The sequence below is a fragment of the Nothobranchius furzeri genome, chromosome 4 (assembly GCF_043380555.1).
Source record: "Nothobranchius furzeri strain GRZ-AD chromosome 4, NfurGRZ-RIMD1, whole genome shotgun sequence".
NCBI classification, from domain to species: Eukaryota; Metazoa; Chordata; class Actinopteri; order Cyprinodontiformes; family Nothobranchiidae; genus Nothobranchius; species Nothobranchius furzeri.
In genome coordinates, this window is record NC_091744.1 from 72,042,126 (window position 1) to 72,068,161 (window position 26,036).

Here is a 26,036-nt window from a genome sequence, read left to right on the forward strand (position 1 = left end):
AAACTCAGAGTAACCAGTCATAATCAGATGTAATCACTACATTTTTTTAAAGTATCACACCTTTAAGTTTACTGTCAAGGATTTAGAGACACTGTTATAGTTACCATGGCAGCCCTGATGAGCCACAGGCAACAGTTTTAACATGTATTTAGATCTTGGCTCTCCTTACAACTCTTATACAATACATATGTAAAATTTGAGGCAGTGGCTGCATTTACACACTTTGATAATTTCTTCTGAAATGTTCTAGTATATGTTAAACTGTGTATTGTCCTTCTTTTACTTGTTGATCTCATCTACTTGATTCCTGCTGTTTGCTTCCAGTCACGGTGTTTGAGGAGGATTCAGACATTCCTAATCACCTCCATCTGTCAACTTGAGTCAAAGTTAGGATTCTACGGAAAAAAGAGAAATGGTTTTCTGAAGGGTGAAAGTGTCTGGGAATGGAGGTTTGTAGTAAATTGAGAATAAAGCAGAGCTTGCTACAGAAATATCTCCAGCCCGTTTGAAGTGCCAGCATGTTTCTGATTTAAAAAAAACGGCCTAACTGGAACCACATTTCAGTATGAAAGTCACTCACGGGCAGGGGAGGGTGGAGCACAGACTCACTTAAAAAAATAAAAAAGCAGGCGTCCACACACACACACACACACACACACACACACACTTGAACAAACAAAACAGATTTCTCTTGGTCAGTCGTTTCTCTAGACATTCCTGGCTGCCTTCCTCTGACCCTCCCTGCTCCACCTCACTGCCACTGGAAGAGAAGTTTTAGGTGGTGACATCGTCCTACTTTTAATTTTCCGTCAGGTTTTCACCATCCCATTGATTTGTACTGCAACTGTTCTCTTTTTACTAATCTTGTGTCGTAATCTAATCTGCAACACATTTAAGTTTACATTACTGTAAAGTTACAGCGAGACATAAAAGCCTATTCAGATATAATGATCTCAGAATCATAAATCAACACGGAGCTTCTTGTGGTTGACGACGCTCGCTTAGAGCGTTTTCAAGTGTGTGTTTATTTAGTCTCCATAAATATGAGGGAGAAGCAGACAATGAGAGACAGAGCAACTTGGATAGAGAGCACATAGAGTGTGTGTGTGTGTTGGTCCTTCACCGCCTACCGCAGTGTCCCACAGACAGGGTTAAAGAGATTCTCCATCTTGCTTCAATTAACCGTTCAGCTGTGTTTATATCACACTCCACCAACGTAGAATACCCTTTTCAGACAATCCAGCCACAATACCCGACCCTGAAACCTGGCTCCAATGCTAACCCACTAATACAACATCAACCTTCTCAGACCTTTCCAATCTTAGGCTAATGCTTCATTAAAATACACCAAACAAGCACCTTATTATAACCACAGTGCAGCCCAGAATAGAAAACCGCTGGTTTTAAAGTTAAACTGCGTCAGGGTCCAGATAACTTGCAAGTTTCTTTGAACGGAAAATATGCATTTTTGGCTTGCTTTTAACACCCCCTATAGTCTGTTTTAACTCATTCTCGTAAAACTAACTGTGCGTTCATCTTTTGCACACCTTAATCTAATGGCTGAAATGTCTCCTCAGCCTTCATTCATGTCTACAGACGTGATCCTTCACTAAATCAGCTGTGTTCACGAAGTAATGTGCTGGAAGCAGACTCCAGCGCTAGCATGTTAGTTTGACTTTACTAAGACTAACAGGGACCAGTCTGGCACTCTGAAGTTGCAAGTGCAGTATTCTGGCCACAGGGGGGCGGTGGGATCTGAGTGACAGTTCATCAACCCTGTAAAGGGTCATTTTAGCACATTCTGGCTCAAGAAAATTATTTAAAAATATGAAAAGATGGCATTGTATGCCTTTAACTTTTGTTTCTTGGCAACTGTCTGCAGGTCAAAGAAAGGTGAACATATGTAGTAAAAGACCAAATACAAGCTCCTATCAAAGACTCAATGCCTCACCTCTTCCTGTTTAATCTGGGGGAAAAAAGTTAATTACATCTTAAACTTATGAGGTTTATGTGTTCAGAATCTTTTTTATTTAACTCCATTTCTGTTATGACCACCCCATTTCTCCAGTCTCTGCTTTGTTCAGTTTGCTCTCCCTCTCCTTGTGACAGCAAACTGAGGAAGCTTCCAATAAACTGAGATGTGCCTTTGACTGGAGAATAAAAAACGAGAGACTGGTGTATATATTTAAAAGCCCAAGAAAGAGTCATCTGGAGATGTTTAACTTGGACAGGGCAGTTTCCGGTGTCTGGAACTGGCCAAAAATATCCAGAAACAGAAGAATCCAGCAAAAGAGGAAAGGATACACCTCCTCATTTCTCATGTGACCCACTGTTTTTCGCAAACTAAGCTGAATTTTGGGGTTGTGGAACACTCTCTGGAGGCAAGGCAGGAACATTGTTCTAGCCAAGAACATTAATTTTATTGCCTAATGTCAAGAACATGTCTGGTGACAATTAAATCCAAATTTGAAGACCGGTGCAACTGCATTTGGCTCAAACAAATTAGCTTGGAAAGCCAAACAAATCAGCAAATGCATGTTTTACATGCGGCCTCTTGCTTATAGAAAAGAAAACCTGAGACCTTACATAAATTAAAGAGTTTAGTCAAGATATCGTCAATGTTTGATGGTAGTTGGGAAGCCTTCTGTCCTACACATATCTATGAGACAATCTTTTGAACTATTCTGGTTCAACGGCTGCAGCCCAGCTGTGGAAAAGAACACAAACTCCCAATTTAGGTCATAGAAGAAAAAATAAACAAAAAAGCAGAGGGGAGAAAAGTGTGGTCAGTCCAACGGCTGCAGTGGGCTGAAGGCCAGAACTCCAATCTAAACCTGTTTGTATGCAGACAGGATGCACCACTCTGCACCACTGAAACCAGTGCAGTTGGATTCTAGTAAAATGCACATGGTTTAAAGTCACGAGAGCAGTGCATTTCATAAACTGGGAGCGTGGGATTATAGCTCAGTGTTATTTATCACTAGATGTAAGGACTGTTTGTACGTTATGCAGACTCAGATGTCTGTTTGGGTTTAAGCGCGCGCGCCGTCCCTCTCTCTCTCTCTCTCTCTCTCACACACACACACACACACACACACACACACACGCACACGCACACGCACACACACACACACACACACACACAAGAGAGAGAGAGAGAGGGAGAGGTCTGCAGTTTCTCATGGTCAGGATCCGCTGCAGAAACCCCCCTCGTCTCCTCCTCTCCCCGCCCCCGCAGCTCGCCTCTATTATTCCCGTGTTGTCGAAGCAACTCCGGTGACAAGCAGCAGTTTCAAAACTGTCTTTTTTTCTTCCTTTTTTTTTAAATTCGCGACCAAACACGCTTCTTCCGGTAGCCCCCCCCCCCCCCCCCCCCCCCCCCCCCTTTACAGCTGAGCGATGGTACGGTCCCGTGCGCGGCGCCGGTAAAGAGAATACTAGGAGGAGGGGAACAGGGGAGGCAGGGCAGCGGAGGGAGGGGGGCTGGTCAACCGGGACCAGCGGCGGCGTGAGGTTCACTGTTTTCCGAAGCCAGGATAAAAGAGAGAGAGAGAGAGTCCAGTTATGAATCCGTGAGAAGATCCTAATGATCTCATTTATGGCAGGAATGGCGGATGTGAGGCAGTAATGACAGGAGGACCCGGCTGCGACGCCTAAACTAATGGTCACAAACATGGATGCTGATGCGCCTCCTCCCTCAGGCCGGACAGGAAAACGCGTGATTTTTGATGATTTTGTGGCAAGAGCACGACTCGTTTCTTTTGGGGATTAAAATTCCTGTTTTTTAACCTTTCTTTTCCTTTTTGGTGCCAGCGCCTCTGAGCCTCTCAGTTAGCGTGTGCTTGCAAGGTAATCTGTGTGCTGTCGCAAATTCTGACCAAGCATCTTTTGACACAAAGTGCCTGCCTGTAAAGCTGCTGTCAGCTGCAATGAAATAATTATGAAACACATTGAATACAGATATTGGTAACGGTGTTTTAGGCTAGTGTTCAAGTTTAACCTAATTTAAGATTTTCTATGTCAGCTAGTTCAAAAGTGGACAAGTAATATGTAAGACATACAATTTTTTCAGTATGAATCACAAACTAGAACACAATGACTTTTAGCTCTAAAGTAAATGAAACTTCACTATAGACAGCACTTCTCTGGGATAGTTGTGTCTAATTCTATTAATGTGAACTAACAGGTTCATAAATGCACATAAATTGAATTGACATATTGCTAATTTTCCTGTTTAATTGCAGCTGCCAGTTCATACAGACTTTATTGCATTTTGGGTTTTGGAAAAACGCTGAATGCCATGATCACGTGCCCAATACCGCAAAGTGAATTTAATTTCTGAAACCAATAAGCATCTGTTTCTGGCAGATTGGACTGCCTAATTTAAGCCTCAGGGCAGTGATTTGTTACCTTGACATTAAGGTTTGCAGTAATCCCAGGGGCTTGAAGCTGACTGCCATTGAGAGTGCACGTGCATGTGTGTCTACATTGCAGTTTGCAGTTTTCTACAAACAACATGCTGGTTATTTGTACTTTGGATGTTGCATTTTTCCCACTCAAGTTATGAGGTTTAGCTCAGATGGATTTTAGTCATCTGGAAAACTTAAAAATCATTTGTCTAATTCAGTTTGTCCATTAGAAAATGTAAGACAGGAGTGTAGATTAGCATTAAAACCAGACGGAAACATGAAGGTGTATCTGTTAGCCACTGTGTGCACAGGTGCACCTGATCGAAACCTTCAAACCACAGGAGATCAGTGAAGAGTGGGCGTGTAAACCAAACCCTGCATAGTTGGTAGATGCCACACACACATGTCATTTAGGGAGATTCACACTGGGATGAGAGTTGAAGCATGCCCATGTCAGTTCTCCCCCTCTCTTCTTTCTGATATCTTCATCTTTTTGCAAACTCTCTCTTTCAGTGTGCCACCTTTATGCAAGCTGGCATGACTGGTGAGAAAGCTGCAAAGTGTTTTTATTGTCTAACTTTTACAGTAACTTTGGCATGCCCATACTAAATTGCAGAAGTCTCAGGTGACTTCACAGTGAAAGCAAACCAGTTGTGTGTGTTGGCTTTTTTTCATTTGGTTACTGTGACATTATCACTTTAATTTTTGATAGTCTTTTTCTCTCTCTCTCTCTTCTTCTTCATGCACTATCCTCCTCTCTTGATTTCTCCCATTTCCCAGATGTGAAGGAAGTGTGGGAGGAGTGAGGGGTGTGTGGGGTGTTTGTGGTCCGTAGGGTCCCCGCTTCCTGTTAAAATCTGGAGAAACTCCTCATGTGCTGAAAACTGCAGGATGCATTCAGAGAGACATACGTTGTGATAAGCAGCCCTTTAGCAGAGTTTGTTTGCTTGTGCCTTGATGGCTGACCTAAAGTCCAAAGCAGCTTTGTCTCTCCGTTCTGGCTTTATTTGTTGTTCATTACACAGTGAGAACTTTTCTAGCAGCTTTGCAAAGCTGGCTTTGTGTCACGTGTGAAATATTTGTTTCCCACAGTTGGCTGTTTCATCGCTGCACCTGCGTCACTGTTTACACCTGAACTTGGCCGACAGGTGTTTTGTTTTCTGCCGCTAACTTCAGCAAACCTTTTCTCAGTGGCTTTAGGACCCTGGTTGCTACTGTGCCGATGGGTAGTGGATTTCCTCCTTGAGGAGGAATGCTAGAAAGAAAGCAGGACGTGTTCTTTGTTGGCTCGTTGTAATTCAGTTAACCTTGTGAAGACATCAATGACATTCATGCAAAAGTCCAAGGTTAATGCGTGGCTCAACTAGGGGTTGTATGAACTAGTCGACTAGTCGACTTCACCGCTCTGTAGTGACTTTTTATGCCTTCAGCGACTTGTCGATGTCACGTGATAATGAGCGACAAGATGCAGTCTTCGGAAAAGACAGCAGGTGACGAGCCCCTGCGCATCGGGAGGCAACGCGTTGTGCCAGAGCGTCGGTACTGACGCCCGCCGTAAAACGGACATTTAACCAAATTGTGACCTTTACCCTCTTGTAATTTAACCTTCCCCTCACCCCCATCCTAATCTTAACCAGCGTGCACATGCAAAGCTCTGATCGTTGACGCACTCCAGACATCTGCGTCCTGAGCACGGCCACAGTAACAATCAAATTAGTTTTCGCTACCTCAAAAACAAATTTAACACGCGATCGTTCATGTCGGCTCATTTCCTTTGATGTTTTCTGTCTTTTATTTGTGCCTGATGCGTTTCGCTGCTGTGGAACGGGGCGCATCACCTGTTTTGTCCTCCAATAACTTCAACTCACTGATGCGGTCGGCGAGCAGCGCACACTGCTGTTTTTGCGGTCGGTAGATCTTTTAGAACTGCAGTTCATAGGTAACTCATAAGGTGAATGTATATGAAGCCAGGTAGCAGTTTTTCTTTAGGACTGAGAGGAGATGCAGGAAGATAATAAACAGGCAGGACAGAAAAATAGTCAAATAAAAACAAGTTAGTTTTTGTACCTGGTGGTTGCAACAAACAGACACCACTGAAGGTAATCAGAAGTGAGGAGCAGAAAGTGAAATAATTATTTTAATGTTTAGAGCAGCAGGAACTCTGAGAGGCTGTAGGCACACTGTGCATGGTGAGGGAGGAGAGAGCTGAAGTGGAGCAGTATAGATGCAGAAACTACCACTGTTAAAAGAGATTTGTTTAACTTTGAAAATGTGGGCGCAATTTTAATTGTCAAAAACTCCAGCGACCCCCCCACCCCCACCCCACCCACCCGCGCCACTTCAGGTGTATGACGTCATCAATTTTTTTAACGTCAACTGTCAAGTAATGAAAATCGAGTCAACTTAAAAAACTTTAAGTCGTGCAGCCCCTACGCTCAACATGGTATTCTGACTCATATGGCTCATATTGACCAGTTTTAGATATCAACAAAAAAGAAATCATTTCAATATAAGTTGCATTTCTAAACAGCTCTGTTAATAAGAACACCCTTTGTATTTTTTGTCTCTTCAGATGACAGAAGGGAGGCGATGTCAGGTCCACCTCCTGGACGACAGGAAGCTGGAGCTCCTTGTTCAGGTGAGTCCCTCGTTCTTCTGCCTACACAAAAAAGGGGAAAAAAAGCTTGCTGTCTTAAGGGACTTAATTTTTGCTGACTAAAGGGAAATCTGGTCAGCAGCAGGTGACGCTGCACTTTTTTGATGCTTACCTGATCTCTGCAGATGTTCCCGTCAAAGCTGTGCTTCCTGATTCAGGGCTGTAGTATTGGGCGTTTTATTAGTAAGTTGTATCTCTGCTTAACGGTCAATAAAGTTGAACCTTCAATCCTCGGAGCAGACGTTTCTGCTGCTAAAGCAAAGACAGTATCCAAATGAGTCCATCACTTGCGTTTACTTCTGAGTCGATCCTGGTTGATCTAATGTAATAAACTGGGAGCCTTTATCCTTGTTTACATGTCTGTTAGAAAACTGAACTCTCAAGTGAAGTTTGTTCCATTCTGGTACAGTGGCGACATGCACCCTTTTGTGTCCTCTTTCTTTCGATTAGCTTATAGCAACACAGAAAGTAAACAAACACTGGTGAGAGTGAAGCAGACCAAGATAAAACAGGATATGCACAATGCCTGAGGGAATGGACAATGCTGGAGTCAACGCAGGTTGGGCAAATATGCCCGTTTTGTGAGCAGCCTATAGTTGCAACAACCGGCTCACTATTGCAAACAGATCACGTGGCATTACTATTGACTTTTCTAGCCTACCTGTATTATATATTTTAATTTATTTAGTTTAATTATGTTTATATTTGAATTATCGTGCTATACCATGTGTCTGATTTTGGTAAAAAACATAATAATAATGTTTTTTTGTTGGGTAAATGCATTCTAGTAAGCTATTGGGGACCCATCCAAGATGGCGCCATGCTCCTGCACCTCCAAGTTCCAATAGGCAGCCCTAGTCCACGTTGCATCTACGTATATGATGTCTATGATTAAACGTGTTACTTTGTGGCGAGGATATTATCAGAAGATCACTTCTGCAGTCTCATCGCTTCTGGAAGTAACCGGTATCGGCTCAACTAATCCGTTTACATGCAGATGAAGTCGGGTTCCTACCACATTATCTGGGTGTTTCAGCACGATTAGAACCAGTTTGCTTTCAGCAAACACGTTTACTCTCATTTAAAAAAAAAAACATCAATTTAGGGCAATAGTTCAGTTTTCTGATGCGCATGTAAACGCACTGACTGACTACTTCAGTCCCCTGACCTTTTGAACTCGTATTTGTCTTCTGGAGCTCTCCTTTGTTCTATTCTGACGGCTAAACATGGGTATATGTATTTTTATTGTAAATTGGTAATGACACCTCTTTTACTCTCACAGTTTGGCTAAAAAGACTGAAACATATTCATTACACGGCTCCTTTACTCCTCCTGACCTCCCTTTGGCCGGACCATTACCTGATTCCTGTGGAAAGAAAGCAAGACAAAAGAAAGTAATTGCTCTGAAACAGGAAACAAGGAGCAAGCGGAGAGTAGAAAAATTAAGTTGAGTGAAAGAAGCAAGATGATTGCTCAGGGATGGGAACAGAGAGGAGAAAAACAGGAGGGAGAGCAAAGGATAGGTCTGCTGACTTTCTGATTTGATTACTCTGCCAGAACTGATCGTTTCTTTCAAATTAGTAGTTTGTTCTGCTCCTCTTCCTCTGACTGCCTCGTTCTCTCCTGACTTACGACTCATCGCTCTCCCAGATCGTCTTTTATCACCAATCTGCCTGCATTTCCCCTCCTCTGTATCTGTCTGTGCCTCAGATTCGTCTGCACCAATGATCAAAATGTTGAAAATAAGCATAAAGAAGTCAATTTCTTACAAACAAGTTTAGGACATTTATGCAAATATGATACAAATTTGGGAATGAATGCAAGAAGTGAGGAAAGGCTGGAAAAGTGGAGGTAACTGTGACATAAATCAGAATACTTTGGTCTTTTCCCTCTTTCCCCAGTTCCCTTTGCACCTCTGTTTGGCGGATGTTCTTTAGGTTAGTGTGCTGTTAGGAGGGCCGCAGAGACTTACAATGTTGTTTTATGTTTTCCTTTGAACTTAAAAGGCATTCAAGCCCTCCTCTCAATCAAATGACTTTCTTAAAGGTATCTTAACATGTTTTCACTCAAAATAACTTCTAACTGTTGTATATTTCAATTAAAAATCTCCACTGGCCGCCCTTTGAGCAGAATGGTGAAATTTACGTCTATGACAGACCACTGAGTCCCTGAAGTATCATTCACCTCACTGCTCTCCTTTTCGAAGGATGGTCAGTTCAGGACGGGATGAATCATTGGCAGAGGAGTATGTACCAGAAACACAGTTTAATAATTGACCAGATTGTAAATATCAAACCAAAGTAATGCCAGATACGTGGGGGTAATCCTTGTTCTTGTTTCTTCATCACGAGTGGACAGGCATCAGCATTTGCAGAGTTAGGTTATGACTTGCTGCAAACCAAGAGAACAAGAGTTGCACGATTGCCACTTGTCTGTGTGTGTAGGCTTTTGTGTGTCTCCTTCTTACACACACTGCCCTGTAATTCTTAGTCTGTTAATTACCTGTGTTGCTGAGGAGGCGCAGGCTAAATGTCTATTAGAAGTAATGCCGTCTGAGCTAGTAAAGAGGTGCACCGTCTCTTGTCTTCTCTCTCTCTCTGTGTGTGTGTGTGTGCGTGCGTGCCTATTATTGTTTCTTATCACTTGTTTATTATATCACCTGTCATTCATTGTCTCTATCGCATTTGATGATCTTCAATAGTGTTATTACTCATCTGGTATGTGCAATATCACAAATATGCTTTCAGCATGCTTGTGGAAAAGCTGGTATCTTAAATCAGAAGAGGAAGCAACACTCAGCTGTCATCCACATTGGTTTTCGACCTTTATCCTCTCAGGGACAGCGCTTTAGGAACCCACCTTAAAACAGGTCCCAGAGTGAAAACAGTCTTCAAACACCACCCCTTTCTTTTAGTGTGGACACCCAAAACAGTCTTTTGAAGAAAAAAAAAGTCATAGCTCTACTTTTAGTATAACCTGTGACCCTAAAAGTATCAAGCATAACAACATCAATGGCAGATTACATACTCGGGTTTGTGCTGCGGACAATACATAACCTATTTGCTCCACTATAGTTAAAGGTTTGTATTATAAGTCGACCAATATTGTTTTTTGTTTTTTTGGGCAGATACCGATTGCCGATATGTAAATATCATGGTCAGCCAATGGCTGATTTGTGCTGCAGATATTGTGGGCCAGTTTTCATGGTGGATATTGAGACATTTTCCACCTTATTTTCATGAAGAAATGTTGCAGAAAACATCAGTAGATGTACACAATTTCAGAAGCTTAATCGGTTTTGGAACATTGAATTTAACCAGCTGTTAAACTTTGTGCACTGCTGCTCAGTGTTAAAATCAGACATCTAACCAAAGGTAATCAAACAAATCAGTAAACTGACAAAGTAATAAATATTCAGCATCATTTGTAGTTGGACATAATTTTTAGAGCATTATTTAAAGCAGATATTATTGTCACGTTGCGGGTGTAGGAGTTGATGGACCATGTGTGGTGGAGCAGATCAGGAGGTAAAGACGCAGGCTTCAGATAAAGTAAAATGGTTTTAATGGTGGGACAGGAACGAACAGCACAAGACAACGATGATAAACAACCACAATGATCTGACAAAGACTGATACAAGGAGGGAGGTATAAATACACAGGGCAAATGAGGAACACATGGGCAGGTAAACAAGGGGCAGGTGAAAACAATAAGGACTAATCAAGGGCAGGAGAGAGACACAGTCAGGGAGGCAGGGGCAGACCGTGACAGTTATTCAGAAACTTAAAAATACACTTAAATTCTGCAGCAGTACCAGGCTGCCAGGGGATGTGCCTGACTATAAATCGGGTTTACTAAGGAGGTATATTGGCCGATGCCGATATGAAAAAATGGTCAAATATCTGCCCAATATATTGACAGACTGATATATCGGTCTACTCCTAGTTTGTATTACATCAATGAGCAGACACAACTTAGAACAGCCCCATACATCCCATTCTTGAGTCAATGTAGAAACCTAAACTGGGAGAAAATAAAAATAAATACACAAAGGAAAACTTACACTTGGTTGGATAAATTTTTTATGATATTTTACTGGAAAGGGAATGGAGCCACATCCTTTGCTGGACATTTTTCCTGAAATGTATCCACAATGTCCACGTCTTCAGACTGGCACAAATCCTAGTCAGTACTGTCTAGCTGTTTTATGGTATTATAATTGATTATAGAAGATCTACTTTGATGTTATTCCACACAAAGAGTTTGGTTGTTGTTTTTGTATTGTCCATCCTTGTTTGTTTCTTTGTGTTTTGTTTACAGTTTATACCCTATAGGCATGCAGATCTAGTCTTTTTTCTGCAGTTTAATGACAGTTAGGAAACATACCCATCATGTAAGTCTGAAGAGTTTCCTCCACTCCTTTTTCTCTTCATTAGTGTATTTTTGTGGTAGCATTTCAAAATATTGATTTGGCAATATTTTGTGATTTTTTTCCAGCAATATTATATCAATATTCAAAAGACATGTATCTAATTTTTGAAAGAGTTTCTATGCAAATATGTGTGTATTTTCTTTTCTTTTGCTGCAATTCAAACGCCGGCCGCTAGTTGGCAGCAATGTGCAGTCGGTTTTGTTTCCACCATTGAAATGTAAATCTCTATTATGGTTCAGATAACTCATTTTAAACATGTTTAGTATCAGTTTGGACTGTTTATTGAATGTTCCTACAATAAATTCAGTCTAAAATCGCTAATATTGTCTGGGTGACTACATCGTGATGTATCGTATATTCTCCCCTGTATCGTAAAACGTATCGTATCGCCATAATTTCACCAATACACATCCCTGCTAGCACTGTTACTACGTGGATTTGAGTCATTTTTTCAGCTGCTGTGGTTGAAGACATTTTTAGAAATGAATATTGACAATATTAATAGAAACAGTAAATAAAGATTATGTTGTAAAAGCTTGACAAGATCTCAGTTTCACAGTTCAATGGAATAGACGTTGGCCCTACATTCTGCCTGATATTCAAATGGGGGCAGTAAACTTGGAAAATCTTTCTTTTCATCTTTAGTACATCATTTGTGAGGTTTGACAGTATGGTTAGATTTTATTTATGAGATCATGTTTCCAACAGTTTCCTTATGTGTTTATCCATCCGGCTCGGTCCCCCCTTCTTGTTGGTTGCTACCATGAGGTGGCGTTGATGTTAAATTGTTATTGTTGCCAAGGCAGCAGCTGACTGTTGTGCGGTAATGAGAGACCACCATTGTCTGTTTCTCATACTGAACCAAAACATGTATTACTGCTAATACTGTAAAAACAGGCCCTTTGCTAAAGCTAACGTTTAAACATCTTGAAATGATCTGAGCACTTCAAAAGGTCTAATGTTGATCCTATGATTTTCCCCTCTTACATCTGGGGAAATAGCGATCTACCCATGGATGGAAGCACCAATTTCTGATGAGTCACACATATCAAGACCTAAGTCAGCACTTTTTCCTGAATAAATATTAACCCCTATTCTTTGTTAAAAACAAGACCAAGTAAAACTTAACCATGGTAATTTTGGTGGTTTGTCCTTGTTACATTGTGAGATCCATCATTTTTCTATCGTTTCCTAGTAATTTATGTTGGGATTAGATCAAAGGAGCTCCAAGAAAATCTGCCATGCCCCTCAGTCATTTTCTGGTTAGCTTGATTTGTTTGAAGCAATTATTAGGCAGAAATAGTCTTTTTATTTAAGCTTCACCCCCAAGTTCCCGCTTCATTTCTTATCTCTCAAGAGTCTTTATGTGTAGCAGGATGACTGTAGGCGTTGTGCTTATGAGATCTAGGTCAGTGTGGATGTGCAAGTGTGTGTATGCGTGTGCATGTGTGTTGCCTGTGTGTGTGCTTGGACTGTATGACATCACCTTCTCTCTAAATAGCTCTCAGTAGATTCTGGTGCTGAAGTTAACCATGCATAGAGTAGATAGCACAAGGTAGGGAATGATTCATTCATATACGTTGTTTCAAGCTAAAGTTTATGCATTTTTCCTGCACACATGTGTTCCTTATGCGTGCTGGGAGTGGATGCAAGGAACTTATTTGTGGGTGCATGTGTACATGCAGATGTGTGTTTGTAAAAGTAGGCAGTGAGGCACACCCATGGGTAACCTCAGGGCCTGGCATACTGTTAAGCAGGATGTGACCAACCAGCTGCACAAGGCAGAAGTCCTTGGCATTTGCTTTGCTTCAAAAGTTCTCTCTTAAAGATATCTTGCTGGATTAGTTAGCTTGGATACCATTGCATATTTGTGTCTGCAATCCAGTTATTCAGCTCAGAGCCATGACTCTGCAGTGGAGGTGCGGGTCAGAGAGGAGAGTGAATGGAGGGAGGGGAAGGGAAGGCAAGGGTGAGGTACGTGCACTGTCAGCAACATCCACAAACTCCATCCATCTTTTTTAACTCTCTCACTTGTCTCCTCCCTCTGGCTCTTTTGCACCTTTCCCTGGTGTTTCTGAAAACTGCTTAGTCATTGCTGTAAATCAATAGCTGATATATAATACATTTGCATTAAGCTTTGCCACATGCACTTGCTCCAGTTAATCCAGTAAGGGATAAATCACTGCACTTGCATGCACAAAACAAGCTTTATTTGATCAACAGAGTCATAACCTTACTTCTGTGATCTACCACTCTGCAGCCCAAACTGATGGCTAAGGACTTGCTGGACCTTGTGGCCTCCCACTTCAACCTCAAGGAGAAGGAGTACTTTGGAATTGCATACACAGATGAAACGTAAGTCACAGGCAAATATAATTGCAACTAAATAAAAATGATGGCATAACATGAATTTTTGTTTACTTTTTGAAATATAAATAAGTCTGGTTGGACAAATTTAGACAGGCCATCATGTAATGGAATGTTCTGATGTCATACTGTGTGCTTTTTCTCCACAATAGCAAAGAGTGTGTGCTGTGCTTGAAACGCAGAAGTGGCATTCAAATTAGTTGTGCTTTGTGATCGGGAAAGTCAAAGCACCATCGCGTGATAGTCATGCAAACATGCTGGCGATTTGCATGCAGACATTGGCCTTTGTGTCTCCTTGGATCAAATGCACCTTTTGATATCAAGCAGGACTGAACTCTGCTCTTTGGCATTTCCACATCTGTAACACACATGGGTACCGATGTCAGATCAGTAAAACTGAATCATCTTCCCTCAGGAAGAATCTCATGATGTGTGTATTTGTTACATGGACTTGGATAGAATAGATGTCTCAGCTCTGACTGTTCAGCGGTCAGAAAGGTTGTGGATGAGGGACTGAGGGACAGGCGAGGGACGGTGGACAGTGTGAGGGATGTTGCTCAGGAGACTGTAGGGTTACCAGGGTGACGAGCTGTCACTGCAGCTTTTTTCTCAGATGGACACAGAGAGGGAGAAAATGTGAGGAGAGGTATGAAGGGAAACTCTTACATTCTAACTTTTTATATTTCTTTTGAATTTTCTTACAATCATTGTGATTTATTTAAAGGTGTAAGAGTTTAAAGCCAAAAACACAAACATGTGTCGTCTGCAACAGTGGCATTATATAATTGTTTGTGGTAATGCTAACCGCTCAACAACGCTAGCCTGAGCTACTGCTAACACCCTTGTTGAACGAGAGGAAAACAACAAAGACGAATGTTGGAACTTAAATGTTCCAGGATATACTTGGATCATCCAGACTTTAAAGGGATGCCAGATAGTTCCGTAGCCTGCAGTCCGATCCTTGTCTTCCTCTCATTGGTCCACAAACACCCACTCACCCCTCCTGAGCATGTAGCTCAGGAGGTAGAGCGGGTTGTCCAGTAATCGGAAGGTTGTAGGATTGATCCCGGCTCCTGCCAGAGAATGCTGCTGTTGTGTCCTTCGGCAAGACACTTAACCCACCTGGTGGTAGTCAGAGAAACCAGTGGCACCAGTACTCTGCAGCCTCGCCTCTGTCAGTGCACCCCAGGGCAGCTGTGGCTACACGGTAGCTAATCATCACCCGCAAATGAGTGTGTGTGTGAATGGGTGGATGACTGTGTTGTGAAGCGCCTTGGGGGGTTGTAGAACCCTAAGAAGGCGCTATGCAAATACACACCATGTACTTTACAACCTGACAAACGGTCACTCTGCAGGGGACTGACCTTGCTGTCATTCTTATTAATATCACAATATGATGCTCTAGCATCGATGACTTCAAATGATAAAGCTCTTTGAGAATTTTTTGTTGCATGAGTTTTGCTAATACATCATAAGCTGTGCAAGGCGCAATGTAATTTGTTTTGCATTAGTTTTAATTTTTTCACTTTTATTTTGATGCCTGTGAGCAGAATAGTTTGCTATCCATGCAGTTATGTTTTTAAAATGTGTGCGTCGTCCAGTTTTGCCCATTTTTGTTGAACTATGCACAGATGTAATCCTGAAGGCTTCATATGATGCTCCAAAATGAAATTTTGTGTTTTTTACGAGCACTTTTTGCAATAATTCTGCCATCACCGAGGGGGTAGAGGGCATTCATAGAGGGTACACATACGACCTGATTTTAAACTTGTCTGGACTTTTTACTCTTTTCATTTTTGACTTTTAACACACAGCATCAATTTATCCCCCCCCCCCCCCCCCCCCCCAAAAAATCACGAATATTGAATAATTAGCCTTAAAGACACATTTTAATTTCATTTGTGAAGGTGTTTATCCCAAATGTGTCACATCCTACGCTGCCATGTGTATTTCTGCTAGCTAGTTCTAAAAAGAGCTCTGACTGTTTGTTTTGCCTCATCAGGAGCCACTTCAGTTGGCTTCAGCTGGACCGCAGAGTATTAGAGCATGAATTCCCTAAGAAGTCTGGGCCTATTGTCCTCTACTTCTGTGTTAGGTGAGTCTTTCTTTAACACACTTCCTTTCACTTCCATGAGTCATTTTTCGTAATGATGTTTGAACCTCTGCATGTAAAGGAAAGCAAAATTGAGTCTGATTATGTTTGTGTGTGCACATGCAGTGCATTCATGCTGTAATAGGAATGGATTAATAAGATTAGTTATGAAATAGCTTTGACCTCGATGCTTAACTCCTGCCACAGGGTCTCTCAGCCAATCATGAGCCTCTTAAAACTCATCAGTATGCTCAGCATGCTAATCCTATGCAAATACTCTCATGGATGCCAGAATACAGACACTAGAAACCTTTTCATATATAGAGGCCTTTTTGTGGATGTCAGCTCTTAGCATTTGCACTTTCACGCTTTAGATGGTTCAGTTTTTCAGATGTAACGTTAAAGTGCAGAAAATATCCAGGAGATAACCTGATGGATGAGACAAACGTCCTTAAAGTGCGCACGTTTGGCTGCTGGGGTCGTCTCAGTTAAAAGTTGCTGTTCATCTGATGTTCCTTTAAAAAGTGTTTTTTTTTACCCATGTGTACAGAAGCGTGTGGAGTTCATCTGAAAAAAATAATAAATGAACAAAAAGCTCAGTTTTTCCAAATTAACGAGGTAACTTAAAAAAAATTCTGTTTTTTTTAATGAAAGGATAATGATAAATGACCCATACTTGTATAGCGCCTTTCAGAGTCTGAGGACTCCAAAGCGCTTTACACTACAGTATAACAAGAGATAATAATGAGATAATAATAGCCGATTAAAGAATTAATGAAATAATTCCTCTTCATGTTCTGTGGAGGAACTCAAACATGAGTTTAATTCATTTATACTTTGTTTTGGGATTGGGACTCTGCCGTCTGTCCGGTCATCCAAGAAGGGGGAGGGGGTTTGGAAATCTCTTCTGAATGTAGCAACATGACCGTTTGAACGTGTTATCAGTGAGCTGATCATCAGCAGAGGGTGCTGATGATATTAAGAGGCAGACTTCCTCTATCTGAGGTTTTCTCTTGCTGATGACGCAGCTGCCTGGTCGCCATCTATTGGCCAGTTTGGCCATGAATGAACCTGTCATCAAAATGATGGGTGTGTCATCCATGTCTGCTGTCAGAGAAATCCTAATACAGTTCTCTGAGCAGTGTGTGTGTGTGTGTGTGTGTGTGTGTGTGTGTGTGTGTGTGTGTGTGTGTGTGTGTGTGTGTGTGTGTGTGTGTGTGTGTGTGTGTGTGTTTGATTTAGGCAAGGTGTAGGGTATGTTTACATAGACTAATAGGTGTTTGAGCTTGTCTTGGTAGGACTGTGACCTTTGACGTCATTTCAAAGCTGTATCCTCATTTTTTATACCCCAACAGTTCAACACAACCTCTAACCGCAATCTTTCCAAATGTCACGCTACGCATGACCTCTCTCAAACACATGCCTGACCACATTTTTCACACACACTTGCATCGCATTCACAATCTGGACTTCAACTGAAAAACAATCAGCCCAAATGTCAGGTCCGGATCTATTATCAGAGTCCTCATATGTTGTTAAAGGCGGATTATTCAGGGCTCCGTGTGTGCAGGTGCATGGACGTCATGTGGTCTTTGTGCAACGTGTGTGTTCCTGATCAATGTTAGGCACATGCCCACCTCCTGCTGATTCAGTAGGTGTCCTTGTGCACGTTTGCTGCTGTGCTGGCACTCTGTGTGTGTGTGTGTGGGGGGGATGTCTCATTTACACTGTGACTTTAGTTAAATGTTCGCTCTGAATATTGACGAGGGTCCTCGTTCTTTATTGCAGCTCAATGGTTAACATGGTCTAAATCGTCTAATATTGATCAGCATACACTCGATGTGTATTCACACATACAAATCACCTCATTTATTCATATGCACTTATAGGAGCGTGTTTATATTTTACACACTTGCAGAGATATAAAAACGTCTGCCTGTGATTTTTCACACAAGGATTAAATCATCTAGATGAGAGATTTGGTGAGAAATCACCCAAAAAAAAAAGGCCATGTTCCAAACACCTGTTCATTTTGATGTGTTTCCTCTCGATGAGCTGATAACTACGTATCCTCCCAGCACGTCGCCCTTGCTCCCTTCTGGCTCTGCGTGCATTTATGTGCTAAATTTAGTTGACATTATTATGTTAGTTCCCTGCTCTCTCCCTCTGCAAGAAGTGGGTTACTGTGCTTCTCGCTTCAATGTGTGTGTGTGTGTGTGTGTGTGTGTGTGTGTGTGTGTGTGTGTGTGTGTGTGTGTGTGTGTGTGTGTGTGTGTGTGTTTGTGTGTGTGTTTGTGCTGGATGTGGGTGTGTAATCGCTACTGATGATGTACAAGGGTAGACAATCGTGTGAAGAGTGTGTGTTTGCCTAATCAGGTTGTGGAATGTGCACATGCAAACGGATCCCCGCCAGCCATCATGAGGATAGGGACAATGTGGTTTAAATGGACATCAGAAAGTGTCATACAGGGTCAGCCTTTAGTATGTCATGCCCTCTAGTGGCCCATTTTATTATTTCACCAAGGTGGCATCTGGAACTCATTTAAGCAGCTGCTTTTATGCTTAACTATGTTAATTAAACTTTATTTTCTAGTTCTGAAACAGGTAGCTAATAAAATCCATCTGTTGTTTTAGACACTTTATCTGTTTTTTCTTCCAGATTCTACATTGAAAGTATATCCTACCTAAAGGACAACGCAACCATAGAGCTGTTCTTTCTTAACGCCAAGTCCATCATATACAAGGTAAACCCTTTACAATAATCCTATTTTCTGCTCAGTCACCCGGATGTGTTCATATGCGTTGCACAGATGCTCGTTTTTTTAAATCACTTTATTAAAATAAGTCGGAAGGTGTTCTAAAGTGGAGATTTAGAGGAATATTGCTTCATTAGCCTGATTTTCGGGTTTAAATGGAGAGATGCCTCCAGAGATTAGCTTGGACCCCTACCCCGCACTCTGGTTTGGTGAAGCTGAAAATGTGAGCTGTTTATATCAGCTGTTACCCATCGCGCTCCATGCTGCTCCACATTCCAGCAGTTAGCGAATAATTTGACACATTTACTGCCATCTGGCAGGGCCGAAGCACATGTATGTAGTGAGCAGCGATTGAGAGTATATTCTAGGATAAACATTGACGGAAAGTTTCCTGAGGAGAAATGTTGAATGGCAAAAACGTCTTGTTGAATTATTTTTTCACAGTTTTTTTATATATTTTTTTAAATTGTGACAGTTGTTACTTATCCTGTGTGTGTGTGTGTGTGTGTGTGTGTGTGTGTGTGTGTGTGTGTGTGTGTGTAAACCAAAGGTAAAATGTCTTACAAAGTTTGTATTTTACTGAAATCAATTATTTAATCCAATAAAAAAGAATAAGCCATACAAAATGGTGAATGGGAAAACCATTTTGGAATCTTTTTTTTTTTTTTTTTTGTAAAAGGGAGGGATCTAAAAATGGAAATATGATGTTGTGCCACCATGTGGGTCTCTACTACCTCTATGAAAACTCAACACGTGAAAAAAAACACATCCAAATGTTTTCTGTCAGTGTTTGCTTTTAGGAGTTTTGTGTCTAAAACAAGTTGTTTCAAAAAGTCCCCATTTGTGATGTCACAGCTGGGGAAAGTAGAATAGAACCCCTTCTCACATGCAAAAGAGTGCTGCTGTTGGAGGAGCAGAAACTCTACTCCAAGCCTCTCCCGGACATTGAAGCCTCTTGGCTTATAGCAGCCTGAGCAGGTCATGAGTGGGCGTGGCCAGCTCCAGTGACAGAGCCCTGAAACAGCTCATTCTGGAAGGCACTGAAAAGCATTTCATGTGAGAGGTGTTTAAGGCAAACACCCTTTACAACACCTATGAACACAAAAATGTACACCTTGGTGGTGATGAGCTACAAGGTAGCCACAGCTGCGCTGAGGCACACTGACAGAGGCAAGGCTGCCGAGCACTGATGCCCCCAGTCCCTCTGACCACCACCACTAGGCAATGTGGGTTAAGGGTCTTGCCCAAGGACACAACAGCAGCATTCTCTGCTAGGAGCCGGGATCGATCCTGCAACTCTTCAATTACTGGACAACCTGCTGGAACAATTTCTTCCCACTTTCATGAACTTGTTTGGTATTGACCATAGAACTATTATAACTTTAAAAAAGTCATAATATGTCCACTTTAAATCTACATCAGTTAAGAAAGACACAAGTTAAATTTGTGTACGCTCTCTATGGGCATCTGTCCTGATAACTGTGTCAACTGGCAGGACATTATGGCCTCAGTGTTCAGTCAGGAAGCTTCTGATCTGTCACACCAGAACACTTACTGGTTCAGCATAACTAGACTATCTAACTAGGGTAACTAACTCGCATAACTAACCCTAACCTTGCTACAAATATAGGAAGAAACTATAAAAAAACCTATTAATTTTAATGAACATTTTGCTTTTACGAAACAGACACAGTAGGTTATTGCACTTAAATCATGTTTTTGTACAAATAATACCAAAGAGCACGTTGTGGTGCTTTGTAGCCGTGCTGGGTGGTACACGCCGCGTGGGTTCGCTCCTTCTAGTGTTTCATTCCAGCTGTCTGATCCTCCAACCAATTAAGAGGTGAATTGTAAAGGCAGCATTCCTCACATACCTCAACCACTACTCACAGGCGGCTAATCCGTTTGTCCTGTATACATTAACAACGCTCACTGCAAACTGACCACACCAACCGCCTTGACATTATATGCAGTCAATCTTTTCAAAGTTTATCTTTAAGTAGGTCAGAATAAACAGCAGTATGTTTAGAAAGACTCTAAAAATGGACCAAGTATTCAGCAGCCGGATGCTCACCCCAGACTCCTTCACTTTACCTCTCATCTCTGATTAGAGAGACTAGAACAAAAAGTGAAAAGTTTGCGAGGGAAGGAGAGCTTGCCACTTTTTTCAGTGATGGAGTTCTTTGCTTTCTCATCAGCAGCTGAGGAATGTGTCATTCATGGCTTCTGTTTGCTTCTTTTCTCTCTCTTGCAGGAGCTCATTGAGGTAGACAGCGAGGTTGTTTTTGAACTGGCCTCCTTTATCCTACAAGTAAGACAAAAGTGTCCTTGTCTAACTTTATAGTGTTACTATCATAAATACTTCAACAGTATGATTGTAGTTCTTAGAGTTTGCACTCATTTGAAAACAGAACATCATGGAAACTTAGCAACTTCCCAAATACTTCTCAACTTTAGCCGTTTCTAGTTCCTGTCGCTGTCACGGAGTAGGTCAGTCCATTAACCGTGATTATGTAAGGTCATGTTACTGGCCTTGTGTGTGTGTGTGTGTGTGTGTGTGTGTGTGTGTGTGTGTGTGTGTGTGTGTGTGTGTGTGTGTGTGTGTGTGTGTGTGTGTGTGTGTGTGTGTGAGTGCGTGCGTGCGCAGTTGCAGATGTACAGTATCAGATATCTGCTCTGCAGGCCTTCAAAGCTTTCTCTCTAGATGGGGGTTTAATGTGCCTCTGGTTCTAGCAGTGATGGCTTTATCGCTCATTCTCCTCTGCAAACAGAGCATAGACACACTTTATGGTCATTATTCATTCCTCAAACATCACTATAAATATCTTGCTTTTTTGCACTTTTGTGAATCTGTTCTTTTTGTGTGTTTCACAGGAGGCTAAAGGTGATTTTAGCAGGTAAGCAGTTGTAATTATTGTGCGAAGACTGAAATAGTTTGTCTATTCTCGTACTTAACAGGTCACAAAGTAAGATTCACTTGATGATTTTCCTGTTATTTATCCTCCAAAACCAAAGATTGACAGTTTGTGCTAATTCAGAAAAGAGAAGCTCGGAGGGAGAAAATAAGTGAATCAGTGATCTGCTCCTACATAACCCCTCTATCACTGAGATGCATCCATGTTTCTCTTTCCCTTTAGTTTTCTGACAAACTGGCTCAACTTTGCACCACTAATTTTCCTTTTTGTATGTTTTTCCATATTAATAATATGTGTAATGGCCAAAGATAGACCTAAATCCTTAGATATACAGATTCCATCATTTATTTCTACCAAACGCAGAAAACGCTTTGTTAGTCATAATTAATTGTATAGAAAATATTTTCTCTTCTATTTTTTAATTGGGTTAACCTAATAGTTCCGGGGCTGTATAGCATTCTTACAATCCCTCATTCCTTAGTTGTACAGCAGTCATCACCTCTGACCTCATTTCCGCCTGTGAAGGGAGTAAATAAACACAACATCCTGGAGCTTGCTGGAATGTGACACTCTCTGGAGACATTCCTTTTATCTTCTCCCCTACTTACGCACCCCTTTGCTCCCACACACGCATACATAGATTCCTTCCATAGAAGTCCTTCAGCCCTGTCATCTGCTTAGTCAACGACTTTCAGATCTTTATGTTTTTCATCGCTACCTTTATAGTTTTATGTTGGGCCGTTTGGATGTACCGTTTTAAATTGTCAGGAGAATTCTCTTCTGTTTATTGTAGCAAATCAGATTTACAGTGTTAAGTGAATTAAAAAGATATTTTCTTGTTATTGTTGATTAGTGCGTTCACGTGCACATCAGAAAACCAAACTGTTGCCCTAAATAGACTTACATGGCTTTTTAAAATCCGTGTAAACGCGTTAATCTTGCTGAAGACTGGTTCTAATTCTGCTGAAGCACCCAGATAACGCGGCCAGAAACCAACATCTGTTTGTAACGGTCCAGTCCAGCTGACAACGGTAACGTCTGGAAGTGACAAGACCGCATAAGATGTCTTCTGATAATATAATCGTCACAAAGTAGCACTTGTAACACCACCAAAGTGTACAGTACATACCAGATAAGCTGTGCTGCATCGTTGTCCTTCAGCCGTTGTGCATATCCTGTTTTAACTCTGTATGCTTCCCTCCCGCCAGCGTTCGTTTACTATTTGTGTTGCTATAAACTGTCCGGAAGAATGCCAACACAAAAAAGTGCATGTTGTCACCTACTGTACTGGAGTGGAACAAACTTTATTTGAGAGTTCGGTTTTCTAACGTACATGTAGACTAGGGTAAACGCTCTCACTTTATTACTTTAGAGAGACATAGGTCCACTTAGATGCACATGTAAACACACTGAGTGTATAGATTGTAATGTCGTCGTCGTCTTCCTCCACTTATCCGGGTCGCGGGGGCAGCATCCCAACTAGGGAGCTCCAGACCATCCTCTCCCCGGCCTTCTCCACCAGCTCCTCCGGCAGGACCCCAAGGCGTTCCCGGACCAGATTGGAAATGTAACCTCTCCAACGTGTCCTGGGTCGACCCGGGGGCCTCCTGCCGGCAGGACATGCCCAAAACACCTCCCCAGGGAGGCGTCCGGGAGGCATCCTGACCAGATGCCCAAACCACCTCAACTGGCTCCTTTCGATCCGGAGGAGCAGTGGTTCTACTCAGAGTCCCTCCCAAATGTCCGAGCTCCTCACCCTATCTCTAAGGCTGAGCCCGGTCACCCTACAGAGGAAACTCATTTCGGCCACTTGTATCCGCAATCTCGTTCTTTCGGTCATTACCCAAAGCTCATGACCATAGGTGAGGATTGGGACGTAGATCGACCGGTAAATCGAGAGCCTGGCTTTCTGGCTCAGCTCCCTCTTCACCACGACAGATCGGCTCAGCGTCCGCATCACTGCAGACGCCGAACCAATCCGCCTGTCGATCTCCCGATCCCTCCTACCCTCACTCGTGAACAAGACCCCGAGATACTTAAACTCCTCCACTTGAGGTAGGACCTCTCCCCCGACCCGGAGTTGGCAAGCCACCCTTTTCCGGTCGAGAACCATGGTCTCAGATTTGGAGGTGCTGATCCTCATCCCAGCCGCTTCACACTCGGCCGCGAACCTACCCAGCAAGAGCTGAAGGTCAGAGCTGGATGAAGCTAGGAGGATCACATCATCCGCAAAAAGCAGAGACGAGATTCTCCTGCCACCAAACTCGACACACTCCACACCACGGCTGCGCCTAGAAATTCTGTCCATAAAGGTAATGAACAGAACCGGTGACAAAGGGCAGCCCTGGTGGAGTCCAACCCTCACTGGGAACAGGTCCGACTTACTACCGGCTATGCGGACCAAACTCACGCTCCTCTGGTAAAGGGACTGAATGGCCCTTAACAGAAAGCCACCCACCCCATACTCCTGGAGCGTCCCCCACAGGGTGCCCCTGGGGACACGGGCATAAGCCTTCTCCAAATCCAAAAAACACATGTGGATTGGTTGGGCAAACTCCCATGCCCCCTTCATCACCCTTGCAAGAGTATAGAGCTGGTCCACAGTTCCACAGCCAGGACGAAAACCACATTGCTCCTCCTCAATCTGAGATTCAACTATCGATCGGACGCTCCTCTCCAGTACCTTGGAGTAGACCTTTCCAGGGAGGCTGAGGAGTGTGATCCCCCTATAGTTGGAACACACCCTCAGGTCACCCTTCTTAAAGATGGGGACCACCACCCCAGTCTGCCACTCCAAGGAACTGCCCCCGATGACCACGCAATGTTGCAGAGATGTGTCAACCATGACAGCCCTACAACATCCATAGCCTTGAGATACCCAGGACGAACCTCATCCGCCTCCGGGGCTCTGCCGCTGTGTAGTTGTTTGACTACCTCAGCAACTTCTGCCCCCGAGATTGGACAGTCCATCCCCAGGTCTCCCGGCTCTGGTTCCTAAACGGAATGCGCATAGGTGGGATTGAGGAGCTCCTCAAAGTATTCCTTCCACCGTCCAACTATAGCCCCAGTTGACATCAGCAGCTCCCCATCCCCACTTTAAACAGTGTGAGCGAGTTGCTGCCTTCCTCTCCTGAGGCGCCGGACAATTTGCCGGACAATCAGCTTGTCTTTCTCCATGGCCTCACCAAACTCCTCCCACGCCCGAGATTTTGCCTCGGCATCTGCCACTGCTGCACCCCGCTTGGCTATCCGGTACCTGTCTGCTGCCTCCGGAGACCCACAGACCAGCCACGCCCTGTAGGCCTCCTTCTTCAACCTGACGGCTCCCCGAACCTCTGGTGTCCACCAGCGGGTACGGGGGTTGCCACCACGACTGGCACCGGCCACCTTGTGACCACAGCTAGCAACAGCCGCCTCAACAATCGCAGAGTGGAACAAGGCCCACTCGGAGTCAATGTCCCCCACAGCTCTCGGGACGCGGTTAAAGCTCTGCCGGAGGTAGGAGTTGAAGACCGTCTTAACAGGTTCTTCTGCCAGGCATTCCCAGAAGACCCTCACTATGCGTTTGGGTCTGCCAGTCTACGCGGCATCTTCCCCTGCCATCTGATCCAACTCACCACCAGGTGGTGATCAGTTGACAGCTCCGCTCCTCTCTTCACTCGGGTGTCCAAAACATACGGCCGCAGGCCAGATGATACGACTACAAAGTCTATCATCGACCTGCGACCTAGGCTGCCCTGGTACCAAGTGTACTCATGGGCATCCTTATGTTCGAACATGGTGTTCGTTATCGCCAAACTGCGGTTTGCACAGAAGTCCAATAACAAAACACCACTTGAGTTCAGATCAGGCGGGCTGTTCCTCCCAATCACACCCCTCCAGGTCAAGCTGTCATTGCCCACGTGAGCATTGAAGTCCCCCAGCAGGACAATGGAGTCCCCTGATGGAGCACTATCTAGCACTCATCCCAGGGACTCCAAAAAGGGTGGGTACTCTGAACTGATATTTGGCGCATAAGCACAAAAAACAGTCAGGACCCGTTCCCCGACCCTAAGGCGCAGGGAAGCTACCCTCTCGCCCCCGGGGTAAACCCATCGACATAAATATATGTTCAATGGGTTTCCGTAGACTCCAATAACAAGCTTTTCTGCTAAAATGGGAGGTGGCCACCACCGCCATTTTGACCGTGTCACAGGTTCCGTCAAGCCCAGACAACTCCATAAAAGGGAAGAGAGGTGGAGCTGAGGGTGGGGCTGTAAGGCTGGGATCGACTGACGACACCCGGTCGAACTAGCTACAAGCTAACCTGAAGCTAACCCAAAGCTAATGCGGAGGTGGGAGCTAAGCTAACGGAGGTAGCAACCTAGCTACAACCGGAGTTAACTGTGCACAACACCAGAGCTTCTGAG

At 43.2% G+C, this 26,036-nt stretch overlaps 1 protein-coding gene across 11 annotated transcripts in view; it reads left to right on the forward strand.

Annotated features, from left to right (window-relative positions):
- Positions 1–26,036, forward strand: part of frmd4a (FERM domain containing 4A) — a 123,511-nt gene that overhangs the window by 75,660 nt on the left and 21,815 nt on the right. For 10 of the 11 annotated variants that reach the window (XM_054733628.2, XM_054733629.2, XM_054733627.2 and 7 more), the window contains exons 2-7: positions 6,982–7,047; positions 13,758–13,852; positions 15,867–15,959; positions 18,616–18,700; positions 20,967–21,023; positions 21,587–21,609. In XM_054733628.2, the coding sequence (XP_054589603.1) occupies positions 6,982–7,047; positions 13,758–13,852; positions 15,867–15,959; positions 18,616–18,700; positions 20,967–21,023; positions 21,587–21,609 (419 nt within the window). Of the gene's footprint in view, positions 1–3,486; positions 3,850–6,981; positions 7,048–13,757; positions 13,853–15,866; positions 15,960–18,615; positions 18,701–20,966; positions 21,024–21,586; positions 21,610–26,036 lie in introns of those variants that run through there. The other variant, XM_054733630.2, reaches the window with a different exon arrangement.